At 39.6% G+C, this 18,316-nt stretch overlaps 1 protein-coding gene across 3 annotated transcripts in view; it reads right to left on the bottom strand.

Annotated features, from left to right (window-relative positions):
• Nucleotides 1-18,316, bottom strand: part of SCIN (scinderin) — a 50,776-nt gene that overhangs the window by 2,688 nt on the left and 29,772 nt on the right. For 2 of the 3 annotated variants that reach the window (XM_074900351.1, XM_074900349.1), the window contains exons 5-14: nucleotides 13,413-13,505; nucleotides 10,831-10,963; nucleotides 9,015-9,103; nucleotides 8,611-8,826; nucleotides 7,336-7,457; nucleotides 7,061-7,151; nucleotides 4,384-4,554; nucleotides 3,705-3,882; nucleotides 3,110-3,231; nucleotides 1,318-1,395 (exon numbers count right to left, since the gene is read on the bottom strand). In XM_074900351.1, coding sequence (XP_074756452.1) covers nucleotides 1,318-1,395; nucleotides 3,110-3,231; nucleotides 3,705-3,882; nucleotides 4,384-4,554; nucleotides 7,061-7,151; nucleotides 7,336-7,457; nucleotides 8,611-8,826; nucleotides 9,015-9,103; nucleotides 10,831-10,963; nucleotides 13,413-13,505 — 1,293 coding nt within the window. Of the gene's footprint in view, nucleotides 1-1,317; nucleotides 1,396-3,109; nucleotides 3,232-3,704; nucleotides 3,883-4,383; nucleotides 4,555-7,060; nucleotides 7,152-7,335; nucleotides 7,458-8,610; nucleotides 8,827-9,014; nucleotides 9,104-10,830; nucleotides 10,964-13,405; nucleotides 13,506-18,316 lie in introns of all 3 variants that reach the window. The other variant, XM_074900350.1, reaches the window with a different exon arrangement.

The raw sequence follows: 18,316 nt of genomic DNA, 5'->3' as shown, positions 1-18,316 counted from the left end.
AGCTCCTATGCTGTTATAAGGATATTGCGTACAGCAGGTAAAGTACAAAATAGTTGATTCCGCTAGGAAAAAGAATATACACTATGAAAAGACTACAGAGATACACAGCTCTCACAAACCACAGCTGATGATTTTTTTTTTTCCCTTGAGAGAGACTGTTGTTCTATCCTCTGAAATCTCACCACTCTCTTGACACTGGAAGGCCAAACTTTTGTGTGCTCTGAGGAAAGGAACCCTAATTACCTCTTCCATTGATATCTTTTACAATTTGCAGAGGAAATTGGTCTTTAGGGGCAAGTAAAAACACTGAACAGGAGCTATCTCTGATGTGAGCTCTGTGTGTGCATCAATGCTTGTGCCCTGTGATCAGTGCTACCCAGGGTAACTGCTAGATAACCCACTGAATAACCCAACAATCAGGGCCTCCATCTGCAATCCCCTAATTTTTTTTTTCTGCCAAAGATCTTTTTGGAAACCAGCTACATGTCCCAGACTTCTTTGCTTCTGACCTTCTTTCCTTCTGACTGTATATCCCAACTACTTTCCATCCAGCTCTTCCACCCACCTTCCCCCGTCACTCCTTCCCACATGGACCTTGGACACTCCTTCCTGTTTCCAAAACCTCAGCCTTTTTTTCTTTAAGGATTAGGCTGAAGAAGGCAAATAAAAGTGTGGGATCCATGGCCTGGTCCCCTTTCCCTCCAAGGGGAGAGGAAGGGTAGGAAGGATATACTGTGAGAAACAGATGTGACCTCTGCACCTGCAATAAGTTTGCCTGTCATCCAAAAAGCTCTCAACATTTTCAGTTTTCAGTGAACCTGGGAAAATGATGGAGATGGTTTCTGTCACCCTTCACCCAGTTCTTCTGAAGAAATCTGTGAAAGCATCTATCTAGTGTTTGTCCTCTTCTCTAGTGAGACTTTTTGTAGGTGCTGCTGCCACATGGATTTTGTGGCTTTTGAATACCTTTTATGCAATAACTTTCTTTTTTTAAATTGATAAATTTTACTCATAAAGTCAAGAACATTACTGAGAGCCTTTCAGAACACTGTTGGGGCTTATACTCTTGCAGCCTCTATTGGTTTTAATGGGAAGTGCCTGATATCGTCTCACATTATGCTTGGAAATTCAATCATGTATATTCACACTAGCATATCATATAGCTTAAAAAATATAGCTCCCTCTAGTATAATTTAAAGAAAACAAAACCTATTCCATTCTCACAAACATTATTGCTCCTCCCATCTTATGATCTAAGTGGTTAAGAATAAATTAGCCTTGTTACCACAAAAAGCAGTGGTCAAGTACACAGCTTACCTGCTCCCAAGCATCCAGCAACATGACATCATCTTCAGCCAAATCATCCTGAGTGAATTCTCCTGGGACCTCCTCAATCTAAAAAGGAGATTATGTGTTGTGTTGTTTTTTTTTTTTTTTTAATGATTTATCAAGATATTCTGATTTTGCACAGATCGAAGATATTTTTAAAGGATAAGTCCAGAAACTGGTATGGAGCTCCTAAAGGGTCAAGCCCTAAACTGATTTGATGAAGGTGTCAAGGGTGTTTCACTGAAAGGAAACAAATTGCATAAGTGGATGTTCTATGAAATCAGCTCTCAGCTTGTCAGAATTGGTAGGATATCCTCAGGAGAGGCAGAGATTTACACTGTAATTGTGACTACTGTGTTGGGACTGAAGTCTGCCAGAAGGGAACAAGGAAATTTCCACAGAACTCCTTGTACCAAGCAAACTAAATCAATCAGCTGATATCAGCGGATATATTCATGCAGCATACATTCTTTAATAAGGAAAAGAAACTGCTTTGGTTTGCAGTGGGTGAGTTCAGTGATGAAATACACACTCAAGGAAGCTTTCCAGTCACTTGACAATGGGACATTAAAGTTGACTAAGCCATCAAGGATTAGTCCCCAAAGGAAAGGCAGACTGCTTGCTTCTTCCAAGGATGTGCAGGCAGATAGGAAAACAGTTTAATGTCATTCTGTATGAAAATGAGAGATAATAATGTAGCTAATGCTTGACCCTCTACTTTTAAAGGACTGTCAAGGGTTTTGGCTATGCTTGGTCATGTAGGAGTGCTAAAGGGATGGTAAGCTGATGGTGTAAGACATTCCTTTTTCCCCACCCTGTGTTATGGTGGTCTGAAGGTCAGAGTGATCTGACCTACCTCTTCTAGTGAGCTATAATGATGGTGATTCTGTTACTAGAGAAATGCTACAAGAAAGAGGGGATTTCACAGAATTTGGAGGGAATTTAAAACAAAAACCAGAAAGTGTATAGCTCCCAGAAGACTATTATAGAGAGTTTGGTTCCTATTACTGTATTTCACAGGAGTGTTTTAGAAGCTTGCTAGAAGAATACACTTTACTACTTTCATAAGATTTTAAAGTCCTTACTAAAGGATTCTATTTGTTTTATCTCTTTCCAGATGAATGGGCTGTGACTTAAGGAAACTGCAGAAGAGGTAGCCAACTATGTCCCCTACTTAAAAATTAGTGTGTCCTTGCCAAACAGCGACATAGTATTGCCCTCCCAGAATATGGTAAGTAATTAAGCCTGAATCACAGGTTTAATAGCCAGCCAACAGCTCTGGGTATTTCTGCTCAGGAAGTAAGTTTTCCTACCTCCCTGAGCACAACTCAATACCTTAGAGGCATAATTACATGCCTTAAATCTCTATGGAAAATTTCAGGCTCTTAGGGATTTTTGGCAAGGGCTTGGAACATTTCTCTTCCTCACCACCACTATCAAACACGTAAGGGGCAAGGCACTGACCTGCACCTTCTCAGCAAAATGATAGCGGTCTGGCAATGCTCTGCAAGAACACAATTGCTTTTGACTAGGCAAATGCCTTATCTTTTTGCATCTGCAAGCCTCTAGTCCCAGGCTGGAGCAGGCTCTGTGTGCAAATGTCTGCAGTATTAATTCTTCTGTCCATCCTTTGCATTTGGATTGATTTAAAGCATCAAACCTCAAGCATGACTAACTAAACCAGATCTTCAAATTCATTTAATGTCTGATGATTCTCAAAGCAAAATATATCAGAAAATACGTAATTAAAGAGCGAGGAAAGTATCCCTCATATACTCACAATAAATCTGCCAGTCTTATTAGAACAACCATACAGGCGAGGGGGGTGATCTTCAGCCTTTGTCAAGAGTTGTGATGAAGTCTGATATTTTTTTTTACCTCCAAGTGCTTTCCAGAATTCCTCTGAAATCCATAATAGATAATTTATTCAGCAGTGGATTTAACATTTTATGTTTATAGCTTGTTAGATACTGTTTCAAGAATCCCCAAACAAGATCTTCTTTTCTGTTTCAAAGATGGTTGCATTTTGTTACAGCTCTTCCTGCAGTTTGTCAAAACAACCACAAAGATATCACTCGCAGACCTAGAAAGAGCAATGCACTATGTCTTGCTCCCCTCCTAGGCACTCAGGATGAGGAAAGGACCACATTCCTCTGCAGCTCCTGCTACTGTCCTACAGACTTTCGGGGCATCGCACTGCTTGTGCATCAGCCAATCCTGCATACATCTCCATGGTGAAATGACAGGTTGGATTTTCAAAGGGAGAGAGTGAGCATATACTTCTGCCTATAAAATATATGATCACAAACACCATTTAGGCTGCAGCGCTGTGTATTCTCAGCTGCCTATTAGCAGCCACGTGGCCTCATACTAACCTGGTTCCTGGCCTTCATTTATCTTAGCAGTCTGGCATTTAAGAACGCTGGCGATGTATTGAGCCCCTTGTTCCTCTTCTTTGTTTGCTCCTTTTCCTACCCAGGTGTAGCCAGAGCTGTCTGGCAGTTTCAGAACAAAGACATCGTTGGAGTTTAGTGACATTGCGTCAACATCAACCTAGATTGAGAAAGAAACTTTTATTCTTTATGTTTTCAAATACTGTGATCACTATTTTACATTGTTTATATAAAAGGTATAGGTAGATGTTAATCAGCTATGCTTTTTTCCTTCAATTTTTGCCTAGATTTATACTGATATATGTATGTATGTATGTAGAGAGGAACTTGAGACAGGGAACTGACTTGAAGGGCAAAATTTAGGACTGTTTGGCAGTAGGAAAGGCTATCGCAAAAGGGTTGCTGATTTCTTGTCTATGTCAGCTGACTCTTCGCTACACATTTTCTTACAGTTTCCTCTGAAAGATGTAGATTGGTTGCAGCCAGTTACAGCATATTCTCTTTGATTTATTAGATGGGTTGGTCACGTAAGGCAGTGGATTTGATTTGGAATGCTGTGTTCCTACCAGATGTGACCACCCAACAAGATTAGCTGGAGAAGCTCGTGGCAGCTACACCATTTCCCCAGGGAATAGTGGGTTTACTTAGCAGGTGAACTTACCTCCGCAATCCTGGTAATGGTTGCCAGGTTCCTGCGGATTTGGAAGAGTCGTGTGCGTGGAGTAGGTTTCTGACCTTCCTTCTTGGATGTCCCATCCTTGTAGACAATAAGTGGTTTGTTTTTGAACAAGCTCAGTAAATGTGCAGGCTCTTTGCCTTGGCTGACTCGGATCTGTACATACGTAAAGAAATGCAATAAAAAATACAAAAGGATACAGGTAGTTATTTTTGGTCTTTGTTGAATAGCACAGTGGATGTTAGCCAATAATGCTAAGTATGTTACCACAAATGAGAAGTGGCAAGCTGAGAAGATCTAAAAATATAGTTCCAGACACCTTAAAGTTAGAGCATTTGTGAGATTTTTTTTTTTGTCAATCATGCTGACACAAAGACAAGATTCAAACTTCTAACATCATGTTTAGCTGATTAAAATGGCTGCTATCTACTGTAATAAGAAAATTACTCTTTTTCAAAAGAACTGTCATTTCATAGAGTTTTATAGAATGATTTATTTCCCGTTAAAAACTGTCTTGGAAGCTTAGGTGCCCTGTATTTGAGCAGAAGAGAGTGGTTATTCATCCTGTTCATTATTTCTATGTGTATTCTACCTGAAAAAGGGTGAAAAAGATGAGCATAAATCTTGCAGAGGCTAACATGGATCACAGAAATGAACTTCCATTACAGACACAAAAGATATTGCAATATCAAAAAACACTGAGCTATGAAGAACGACTATTTTTAGGTTAATATATGGTAAAAGTTATTTGTATACAACCATTTGTTCACCTTTTATAACAATACCACCTGCCAGGGTGGAGGGCTGTGACTCCCTGCCTTTCACTCCCAGGAAGAAAGGGATAAAAGGGGATGAGGCATGCTGTGTAGCCAGCAGAGGAGGAGAAGCAGAGAGCCTCAGGCCTTTAGCCCTGCCCTGTGGGGCTTGGGGCAGCTGGGAGCCGGGGTGGCGAGAGGGGCGCGGTGGGCAGCAGGAGCAGGTCCTTTTTTCCTTATCTCACAGCTGGATAGACTGGTACAGTTGCCCGATAAGGACATCCTAGGACACGTTTACTTTTAGGTGCCAAAATGCGGCAGGATTTTACAAATGCCAAAAATATCCCAACAAACCAGACCCGCCCCCCAAATCCCCATCCCCATCAAAAAAACATCCAACCAACAAACCCACAAAAAAAAAAAAAAAAAAAAAAAAAGCGGAGAAAAACATATTCCTGCAAAACGCACAGGGAAACGGCTTCTTAATAGTCAGTTGTACTGTAGTGCCATCTAGTGATCACAAAATTGTACATTTAAACCTTTCAAATAATGCTAATACAGACGTTAAGCACAGGTAAGTCTATGCTAGGTAGCCATGTACGTGCATACAAATGCACACACGCATATATACGTGTGTGTATGTGCATATGCGCATACATCTATACATACATATCTATATATTCCTAATTCCACTGGAGGCTAGAAGTACTTTTAAATATGATGTCCATTGCAGTGAGATGGACCTCCTTCAGCTTTAATAAAAAGGCTTTTTAAGCACATTATTATTGCACGTCTTTGCAGTGTATTATTGCTGCAGTATTAGTATTGGCCTTAGTTATGTGGCAGGATCATATTGTGCTGAACTCTGTCCAAATATAGAACATGTGTTAGGAATATTTCAAGGAGTAATTACCTAGAAGTGTTCTAATCCTTTCTTAATATAATTTCAATCATAAATCATAATTGATTAATAGCTTAAAGTATGGTCTTCCATCTAAATTAACTGTGCCTTGGTGGGTGGGGGAAGCCCTGTACTTTGGTAATTAAGAAATGGGAAGCACAGAATTATCTCCTACTGCTTAGAAAATCTTTGCCTGTCTGTCCCTAGTCATCCTCCAGCTCCAGTCCTTCTGTGAAAAGATGAGACCTCTCACCTCTCCACCGACCTGCCACTCCTCACCAGTGATGAAGAGATAGCACACATTCTAGTCATGCCAGGACTAGCACATTTCATCACACCTTTTAGCTGTCAGTGTCCTGCATACTGCCTTGCACATGTCATTTCTGCAAGTGAGGATGTGTCTCCTGCTTTCACAGAGTTGCAAGCACTATAGGATGGGAAAACCCAAGTTAACCTTCCTTACTATGGCAGGGACAAGCCAGACCCTGCAACACAGTTCCTGCAGGCTCTCATCTTCTGGCTGTTATGTGGTTTTCGTGTTTCTCAGTTTTGGCCCTCTAAAAGTCAGAATCTTGTCTGGGCTAAATATCACAGCTTCCTACTTAATCAAAAGGAGACAGGGGTGCTCACACAAGTCTATTGCCCTGTCAGACACCTTCTTCAGAGTGAGTTGCCCTGGGAGGATCTTAGCCTTTGGTCTCCGCTCACTATGTACAAAGCCTGTAAGGCTAAGCAAGACTAAAACCTAATTTTTAGAAATAAAGTCAAAGGAAAGAAAGAGCAGGTTTAGGTTGTGTTATATTTGTGTTCTTTTGGACACTTACATTCAGAAAGGATGATTCAAATGGGAAATCTCCAGTGACTTTAAAAGGAGCCCATGGTGCTTGGCTCAAAACAGACATGAGCAGCTGATATTCCAGTCTTCAGAGCTACCTCCTCCTTCCAGTTCTCACTGACATTTGTATATATTGCATACTCTGCTGAATTTTATCCAAAAGACACTAACCTGCACAGCCTGACCGTTCAATAGCCGATCCAGCTGAACAGTCAGAAATGCAGATGCAGTCAGTTCATCTTTTGTAGTATGGGCTCCTTGCCTGAGGAAGACAAGGAGAAAGACAATGGTTAAGTCCAGTTTCAAAATAATCCCCAGTTTATACTGCATGACAAACGCACAGTGAACAACCTTGCATTTACTTGTGGTTCTACTCAACAGGACATAAAGTCAGTATATAATAATATTCACATGCTGCAGTTCTGTGCAAAGCCAACCAAACATACCATGTGTAGATGATCTGCCCTTTAGGGTAAGTGTAGAGGATAATGTAGCAGTCACCACCGTAGAACTGTCCGTATGTCTCAGGTTCCACAGGAACTCTGCCACTGCTTTCCACACGCCAGATCTGGGGAAACAGAAATTACTGGAGAATGCTGAACTTCATCCTGAGACTCTTCAAGAAGCAATTTACTATGTCACCCCTTGAGTGACGTTTGTTTCTGTTCCCAAGCATTATGGAATAAAACCAGAAATAATTCTTCATGCAGTAAATAGATACACCCTGCGCCCACTGAATGAATGAATGAATAATGACCATCAACAAGCAACTGCAGTACACTTTTCTTTGTCTTCATGCTTTAATGCCACATGATCAACTCATAACGCTATGCTGAACTTCCTTTCTTAACATGTTAAAATGATAATATGATATGAATGGCACAACATTATGATTCATCCTAGAACTATCATATCATTTGGGAGAGGCACATTGTAGTCAGATAACACACTCTTAGGCAGATATCTTCCTAATTGATTCACTGCAGCCCAGTCCACTTAACTGCTCTCCAAAAACATACTGTTAAAATTATACAGAAAAAAATGTTTCAGAAATAAGCTGCTTTGGCTCAAGCCTACTGACCATCCAAAGTATGAGCTTAGAAATCTAGAAAACATACTAATGAGACTGTAGGTATTTATCTTTTTTCTTCCAGAATCACAACATGCAGATGTGTATTCAACACGCTGTCTTGGTACAATGCCAAATCAGCCTTCTGTAGTCCGAAGATATTCCTGCAGTGGGATATGGATATATCTAGAAAGACTGTACAGTCATCTTTTTCTCTCTAAATGCAGGCTACGCTAGGGACAAAGAAGGTTCCCCTAGAAAGCAGACACAAAATGAATTTCTGACTCCAAGGGCAAGTTTTCCCATTCCAAATTTCAAGCTGTTAGAAGATTTTCCTTAGAGTAAGGATCATATTTCAAGCATATCTTTAAGAAATATTGTGCAGAAGGGGAAATGTTTCTGCTGTTTGATTTCTACTGATGACTGATAAAACATCTTTCATAAGCACCAAAAAAACATGACCCAGCATACAGCTGACAAAGAGATTCACTTTCTACATCAAAGCACCTTTTCTGATGGTAGAAGGAACACTGCCACTAACGTAGTGTTACTCTACACAACAGCATAAATGGCAAAACACAGAGTAGCAGCTTATCCCGTGACAGAACAAGCTAGGTAGGTAGAATACAATTTAATGCAACACAAAAATTACCTCTACTTTCCCTGAACCGTCATCAACCATGTTATGCTGGGCAGCCATTTGTGGAGACTCATGTAACTTGGTAGCATCAAATTCAATCTGCTCAATTTTAGCCACTCTCTCTGTGACATATACTTTGCCAAAGCCATCACTTTGATCTTTATCCTTCCAGTCTTTGAAAAATTGTTTGAAAATTGGTGTTTCACCTCCTTCGGGAAGGACTTGAATCTGAAATGAAGCAAGACACATGAAATGGAAGGAAACAAAACTGACACAGTTACTCAAACAGAAACTTTTCTGAATTACCTGTTAGTGAAACTTATAAGCCCTTAAAATTATTTTTTTTTTCTGATTTAAAACCAAAGTCTTTAACAGAGCTCATGCTCTCCTGGTATCATCTCATAAACAAATCACACCTGTGTGCTGGCAGGATAATTCATCTGCTGTATGAATTGTTCAGCATTCTTCATGGCAGCTTTTCTCTCTTGTGGGTTAGCATCTTTGCCTGGTTAAAACAGAAGGATAACATTACATGGGAAAGGGCAAAGAGCTCACAGATTATGCAAAAACAAGATGTTCTTGAGCCTCTGCTCTGGCCTCAGTCATGAACAGACATAAATACTGGACATAGTACAAGCAATAAGATTCACACAAAGCTGAGTGGCCAAAACAGTACCTCAGTGACTTTGAAAACAGTTAAAATAATTTTTTTTTAAAAAAAAGGGGACATTGTTTTTTGCTTAGTGTGTGTGTTTCTAGATATCAAAAAATGCCACTCATAATACATGCTTGGTTCAAAGTACAAGAACATCATGGCTTTTTTATCTGAATCCTCCCTCGCTGAGCTGCAATGTGTTAAATAAAGCTGCTGTCCAGAACTGCTTTCACTTCTTTAGGCAGTACAGGTAAAAGAAATTCCCATTTTGTCTGGCTGTGCTGTGCAATTTACCACCACCCTTCCCCATCCATTCCTCCTTGTTCAGCCTTGCTCAGTGTCAGACATCCCTGGAAGTGTCTGTGGGTGATATGGTGTACCAGGTCTGTGTCCCAGGTGGCTGTCAATGATTATACTCCAAAGACCTCTTAACGTAATAAGACACATTGATAAGCTATTCATTGTATTCCATTTTGAATGAAACTATTAGCAATGTAATTCACGCTCCTCAGTTTAGCGGTCTGAAGATTTCCAGCAGAGATGGTAACTGCAGCCTCCCAGTGCAAAGATGAGATGCAGCCTAACAGGGTTTTTCCACACATTATTGTTACCAACAGCAGCAAAATGGGGATGCACAGAGGAGCACACAGGGCCTCATTCAGAGGGCCTACATTGTATATCAATGCCTGATCCTGTTGGCTTTGGTTATTCTAGAAGCAGTCAGGTGGAGAGTGAAAACCAGGAATCAGGGGTCAGGTAGACCTTAAGCCATCAGAGCACAGTGCTCCCAAAATGCTCTCTTTGAAAGGATGCTTCCCTAACTGCAAATGAAGCATTCCAGAAAAAAAGTTTACAATGCTCTCTGGACTGACTTCAGCAGTTTGACAACTGCATTGCTTATCTGCTACTGCACACGGTTAAAAAAAATGCAAATGCCACAGAATAATTAATACACTGTCTGAGACCAAAAAAGGAGATATTCAGCACTGGATGCAATGTCAGCACCACAGCAATCCAGCTACAAGGTTTCCAGACCTAATACCCCAGTAGTAGTATTCTCCTGGGAAATGTTCAGCAGACACTCCTACAAGCACTGATGATACACATAGAAATATTCACAAGAAAAAAAAAAGCATCAATGTACGTGCAAGTTTATGCTTTTAGTTGATGTGTGGGACACTCACCTTTCAATTTCACACCTCTGTGGAGCGATGTATGGGAATATAATATCTACACACCATCAGTCTTTAAGTGTCCAGATTTTGTCCCTGAAGATAGGGATTTGATGGCAATATACAAAACTTGTAGGATTCTTTATATTTGCTTTATAATTGCAATTCGATGAACATTTAAGCACCCAGGTTTACAGATGCCTCAAAAACAGCCAGGATCCATAGACAGGACTTGGTCTTGAGGCCCCTACTCACATGAGCAATCCCTGTCCATTGACTGCACCAAAGTAGAACTGTGTGCAGGGTACTGTGTCCTGCCAGTATTAAATTCTTGCTAGGGTATTGTGTCGACTCCTTAGATATGTCTATGTAGCTTCTTCATTTGCAACAGAAGTGATCTCTTACCTTTCCACACAAAGATCTTCCTTGCAGCACCATTGTCCAAAATGAAGCACTCCTCAGACAAAAGCATAGCCATGCAGAAGGGGTTTTCCCCTGCTACCATAGAGACCTTCATGGATCCACTTGCGTCTGACACCTAAGAAAGTAATAATTTCAAATTTAGATCACCTCTGGCTTTTATAACCAAATTATTTTCTGCTCCCAAGATTGCTATAAAAATCAGTCGCCATTCCTATATAAATGGCTGTATGAAGTTTGTATGATGCTGGCAACTAAGGGAGGCTTTGGTTTCATTTCATTTTATATCCAGTAGAGGGAGATGTAGTGTTAATTTTAGTGAGTTTGTTGGCTGCCTCCCACAACTTAAATCCATTTCTCTTCCACTTTCAACTGCTCATTCAGTGAACACCTCACAGTTAAAAATCTGTATTTTTTTCAGCCTACCCTACGCGCCCATCTGAACTGGTGGAGTCTCTAGGTGTCATCTTCTGCTACCAAGCAACTCGCAGTGAAGCCAAAGGTACATGTACATGCTGAACACTGCATTTGAAATTATAACACAGTAGTCCTAACACTGATATTATCAAGTGAAATAGGTACATTTTTAGCCTACAGTTCTTTAATTGGAAACTATCATATAAGACCTATTGCAGAATCTGCTTTGTAACCTCTACCAACACTGTAAATTCATGCAGACCTTTATAACCTTTTTAAATTCACTCCTGCATAGCTGAAAAGACCAGTTATTACTACTGAAGTTATTACTATTGTGGTTTCCACTTTCCTAGCAGTTTTTATTTCCTTTCATAATTAAATATTGATTTTAAATACACTATTATACTTTATATTGTGTATTATGGAAGCACAAGATGGAAATTACCACTGCATACAACAAATAAAAATCAACTATTATACCTACTGTGAGGGCTCACTGTAGACCTGTCTCCTGACTTTGACACTTCCTGTTATATTGCAGCATGTTTACATTTAGCTAACAGAGCTACTATAGCAGGACCTGTGAACTTAGAGGAATTTATTAGATATCCACAGAATTTTCTGAGAGTTCTTAGGATTACAAAATTCACTGCAAACACTTCTCTCTTCTCTAGTATTGTCCTGCTACAATGGTCCTGATCATACATGCAGGCCCTCTATTATATATATATATATTTTTTTTTTTTTCCTTAAAACCCTGCTATAAAGATGTGCCAGATTTTTTGGCAAGAATGGAAAGATTAATGGGAACTAAACACAGCACATAGACAACAAGGACTGAAAATGGCCTTGTAACATGGATCGCCTCATTATATAGGCTTCTTGTGAACCCCAGCCACGCATATTGGTAGGGGAGGGATCACATAACAGGCAGGGAGAGAGGCAGCTCTATCCTACCATGGTCTGTGGGGTGTAGGAGCTGCAGAGGGAGTGACTTATCCTCTCTAACACTTCACAGCAGCTTGGAAGCTACTGTAGGTGGCATCCAAAAGGTCACACACATGGGGATCCAGTAGCACTTAGTACTGTCAGTGTTGCCACTTGTTGACCAAACCCTTTTAAAGTGACTATGGGACTATATGCCAGTGGAAGATTCTTTTCTGTCACGCAAACCAACCTCATTGCATGAGCCAGAGCACAAAGTGCTGAAGAGAAAGTTCCAGACCTCAAAACTAATGAGAGCTTGAAAAAATAAGTACTCTTCTTGCAGTCTTCAGGACAAAATAATCTCTTTTTTATTGGGAGGAGGAAGGATAAGGTATTTTCTAGATTTCATTAAAAACATCTCCCTTTTCCAAATACTTTCTCACTTCTCAAGTGGGAGAATACAAAAGAAAGGGAAGCTGGGGCAGCGGGGAGAAGAGAGAAAATACAGGCCTGGAAATAGGTTTTTTTTTTCAGAAAAAACAAATAATTGTGTAGCCTTGTATGTAGGTAAGATACTGTATCATTAGTGGAAGAATAAATTCCATGCCTAGTCTAAGAAAGAGCAGTGTGCCTAACATGACATGAGGAAAAAATGTAACTTCACTGAATGTAATCATAAAACTCCTACTGATTTAAATGGAGTAAATATTTATCCCATTTTGTTTATAGGTGATTTCTGGCAGTGGCATTGACCTAGTTAGTGTTAAGCCATTGCAGGTGAGGAAGGAGGAAAAGGGCACTGAAAAGGAAAGGAGTTTTGCAAATTCCTTGGATTTATATATAAAATATAACATAACTGTGCATCTCTCAAACTCTGCTAAGAATAAAAAGATTATATATGACTACTAAAACTCTCACTATTATAATAAAAAAGACAGGAAATTAAGTTTGATTTAAGACCAGTTAATTCTCTTAGATCTGTACTGAGTACTTCATAGGCCATGCTTAACTTGTTTCCTGAGTAAACAGGACTGTAATCCATTTTTTTTCCCTCATATTACCTGGGCTGTCTTGATTGACATCCTTTGAGAAATTTGTCCACTGGCTGCAAATCAACTAACACAACTGCAGTTTTGTAACTGAAGTCAGAAGTCCATATATGAGGGCACTACGTGCATGAATACTGTCAAGTGTACCTAGCTAAAAAAAAATAAACGACTTGCCATATATAGTTTAGCGCTTCTCCTGTTTGTAATATCAGCCAGTTCATCATCATCATCTCCACATTCGGGAAGTGCTGGCTTGCTCCCTAAAACCTGTACAAGAAAAGAATAATAAATTCAATGCAGATAGAAAGTAGGTTCTGTAGTATAAATGCCTAAGCACTGTAAAGTGTTGTCCCAGTAATCAATTAATTGGTATTATCTTTACATATAATCCAATCTAATCCAAACTCATGGGTGACTTGTTCACAAACATATGGGTAATTTTAAGTAACTGTCGGATCTCCAGCAGCTTTATATCGACATGCTATCTCTCCTGCAGACCAACATACTGGTCATCTATAGACTAGGATAGGAAATGATATATAGAGAAAAGCTTCAAAGGATACATATGCACACAAATACACAGAATAGAAAGGTTTATGTGATCCTGCTTTGTGTGTGTGTGTGTGTATAGGTCTGTCTTCCCCTCCTCCTTTCAGTAACTTCTAAACTGTCAGTAAGCATGTCTTACAATTTTTGGAATGACATCACTCTTAAAATGTTTAACAATACTAAAATTAAAGCAAACAAAGTGAAATATATGAGTTGAAATTATCTTTTAAAATATTTCAATAGACAATATAAAATATCAGATTATGAGTTCAAAAATCTTAAAAGTTACAGATTCTTAATTATTCTTAATTAGCTAAGGTCTCAGAAAAAAATTATAGGGTGACAAAACCATTTTCTTGATCCACCACCAGAATATAAGTTTTAACACTGTGTTTGTTTTACATCATAGTAGTTTTACACCAGGGTTAATGTCATAACAACTATCACTACAAAAAATTTACAGAGGTTCATCAAGAATACGTTATGGACAGGCAGTCATTATTAGATCCTAGTTACTTATTGTTAATGATCTTTCCTTAATAATTCATATATGTCCAGATCTAAATGTTACATACATAATATTATGGATTTCTATGAAATTATGTCCCAGAGTGAAGGTAGCAGTAATTGATACATCTAACTAAACATTAACATCAAGTACAAGGGCAGTGCCAACCTTCCTACTGACACAGTGCATTTGCATATAACATGGAGTTACATGCAAAAATACTGTAAATATTTGATCACAGGGAAGCCTGGCAAAGCATACAGCTGCAAAGAATTTGGGAAAAAAAAAAAAACAACGAATGTTTCCTGAATTTACACTACAGGGCTGCAGATTTACAAATGTATAGGCCAAGCAGGGCTGCATTTTCATAGCAGAGTGCCACCATGCTGGTGAAGGGCTAAAAACAGCAGACACATGTGGCATATCAGCACAAGGTTTCTGAAAATGCTTTTCCTGCTAGGTTTTCCCACTTAACAGCAGCCTACACACAAGCTGTAGGGCACCAAGAATAACATTGTCATTGTAATGCAAGGGTCAGAAAATTGCCAAATAACAGGCATGCTTCTTTACTTGAACAGACACTGAATGACTTTGAGGGTTTTATAACATTTGACTTTCAGTAACAATTAAGAGGGTAAAAAGGTCTTGTTAATAAAACTTCTGGAAGTCCATACTAACTAGTTCTCTGCTTAATTAGGTATTTCCAGAAAAAACAAACAAACAAACAAAAAAACCCCCACCAAAACCATAAAAATTGTGATTCCTTATACAGTTAAAGTCGGAGTTTTCCATTCCCATGCATATAGAATACCTGTGGCACCTTTGTTGTAAGTCACTTAAAACGATAAATTGCTTTAAAAATTTTCTGCTTGCCCAGGGGTCTTTGAAAACTATGTGAGTGCCATTCATATTTTCATATTTTTAAACAAGGCTAAATAGTGCCGTTCGGTGTTTGTGAAAGCATCTTGACAGAAACAGCCTCACTATTCACAGCACAGTCTAGGTGCTCCACTCTGGGGGCAATTAAACCAATCAGCCTCTATAATTTAAAGACTGGTCTTTAAAATTGTTCCCAGAAGAGTTTGCTGGCCTGACCTGTTGGTGTCTTAACACTGCATTTATAAATGTTTTTCTGAACTAGATAGAGAATTATTGTCAGGGTCCCTAAATCTTATCTTAGGAAATCTCAGTTCATCAGTACTTGCATAGAGAGAGTATGTATGTGCAGGTGCAGTTACAGGATGAGATGAACTGCCCTGGAAAGGACAGACACATTCTGGTTCTGGGGAAATCCATTCACACCTCACTAAACAGCAGCTTGCACAGTAGCTTCTATGGTCAAAGCTATCCCTGTGCTTCAGCACAGGCAAGCAGAAAAGGATTACTCATTTTTATAATTCTTCTGCAGTTTCTCAGAGAAGCCCAAAAATAAATGGAGAGGAATCTTGAGGGTGCCCCCTGTTGCATTTGAAGTCACAGTTGCCTGTAGATCCTGGCATTTTGGTGACCCTTGGTAAGATGGAACAAGATATACTTCTCCTCTCACCAGAGAAGAAAATCCAGGACTTGTGAGGAGGGCTGTGCAGCCAACACAGGTGTTAGAATCAGCCTTGAGCTGAATCACTAACAGTTATATACTGTGTGTTGGTATCAAAGCCAGAAGATGATACAAGGTTAAAATGACTTAAGCCATGTGAAGACACCAACTGTGAAGAGGTGAAGCATGCGCTATATATACTCAATATATGGAGTGATACAGTATGAAATCCATATAGTCAGTACACTTTTGTATTGCTATAAACAACTTATGTCATTACCAACACAAGTTAATTTCAGTTTGTATTACAGACTGGAGGATGACACAGATCACAGAAGGAAAAATTCTGTACCTAAACAGAAAGCAATTTATGCTAAAAAAATGTTAAGTTCTGTCTCAAAGAAATTCCTTGCAGAAAAGTTGTCTTTCCTTCTTCTAAGGCAAACTCCTGTGCTATGGCTGAGCCCACACGCAACACACAGATGTTATGACAACTGATAATTTTATCAATAAGATTACGGAGTGTGTACTGAACAACAGCTGACTGCTATACTGAAATTGGGTTGCTTCATTATATAAGCATATGGCTGGCTGAGTTGCAGCTCTTCAGGGCACCTCGCCTTTATACAGATAATTGTCATGTGATGCATCAAAAAGAAAACAAATCATGCTAGCTGAGACTATAGTCAAAGGCTCCCAAAGCTTTTCAGCAAGGTTCCCCAATAACAAGACTTAAACCAACAGACAGGTTAAAAGGTGTTGAGTCTTCTGATTCTCATCTACATATACTCTTAGTTTCACACAAATCCTGTGGTAGCTATACACACAGGACCTTCCTTACCCATCTAATTGTCCCTATACTGATAGTCAGGCTGTTCCACTGGGTCTTTACGTCTTATGACCCAGTGTGCTGACAGCCCTAGGATGGCTCTCCTGGGCTGCTCTGAGGTTTGAGACCCTGACTCACAAACCTGCCAAGAAATCAGACCCACAAATCCACCCTACAGATCTGTAAATAGCAATGCTCTCTCAGGGGTGCAAAATAGCTGAGCCACACTGTTCCCTGACGTCCAACCATACTGGCAACTTCAAACCATACCTCTCATAAATACTCAGATGCACACACAAGTTTTAAAACCACTTTTTAAACCATTATTATTATTTACTGCACTAGAAATAATCTAAAGAATAATTGGGGGCCCTGAAAGCATACCTATGCCCCACCTTTCTCATTCTTTCAGGTTTAGCATCTTTCTTTGCAGCTGCTGATTTCCAGACACTCTTCATATCACTTCACCTTATCTGCCATTGACAGATTAATGTGTCAAACCACCCTTCCTTTGCTCTCCGTTGCTCCACCACAGAATGATGCTTATCATCTTCCCACCATTGCTTCCTGCATGCAGATTTATCAGAGTCCTGGGAAAAAGCACCAGCAACTCTGGCCTCAGCAAAGGTACACACAGATGTAGTGCCACCATTCTGCAGTGACCGCCACTGTGCACACTCTAACCTCACGGTGTATGTGACACTGTTTAACCCTCAAGGCTTAATCTGTTTCACAGCTGTTTCAGAATAAAACATGCCCACAGCTGGCTATGGCAGAGCCGACCTTGCTTTACATGGCTATAGCCTAATGCCAGCTTACCTCTCAATGAGAGCATCAGACTGCCGAGATAGCATTTTATCAAAAGTATTCATTAACTCCACATCTTTAGATCTTGCCTATGGGGATACAACAGGAAGTCAATTTGCATTAATTTAAGAAGTTTTGGGGTTTTAAGTTCTGTTAAACCTTTCTGTTGACGCTCTTTAGTAAGTGCAAGAATATCATAGGGGAAACCACCAGAACATCAGTTTCTCTACAACAACTGCCCAAGTCCACTTTTATCTTGTGATAAATGCAGTTATCCTGCCTGCAAAACCATAATCTCGTTTCATATTCTCACGTGCATGAGCTCCTCTCTGTAAATATCTGCACCCCATCAGAGAGTGAAATTCCACTCTATTGCCCTTAAAAAAAACCAGAAGGAATGTGACAAGGTAAATAATTTAAAATAAAGCAATCAAAATAAGAATTTTAGCAAACATTGTCTTCATAACTGGAGAATCCACCTCTGCATCATAAAATAGTTGATATTGACTTAATGGAATCAAGAAGTTCAAGGAGGTCAGTGAAGCTGAAAATCCAACTAGGAAAACAATGCTTGAAGAACACGTCAGGTGAAGGTTAATTAAAAGAGAAAACCAGTTTCGTACAGTTTAACTTGTGTACACTAGCACTGTGTTTGTGTTTCTTCTTACTACACACAGTCTGGGTTAGGTTTCTCGGTCTGAAACTGAACTATTTGTTGTGGCTGCGATCCCAAGTGTCAGATCTCAAAAAAACACAAATTCCCCTGTTTATATGCTAACAGCAATACAAAGAAAAGCAGGACATTTACATAGCTTAAAGCTGTCTTGTGGGTCTGATATATTACTTAA

Source organism: Athene noctua, chromosome 2 (assembly GCF_965140245.1).
Source record: "Athene noctua chromosome 2, bAthNoc1.hap1.1, whole genome shotgun sequence".
NCBI classification, from domain to species: Eukaryota; Metazoa; Chordata; class Aves; order Strigiformes; family Strigidae; genus Athene; species Athene noctua.
The sequence above is the reverse complement of the archived record's forward strand: the minus strand, read 5'-3'. Positions and strand labels throughout refer to the sequence as shown.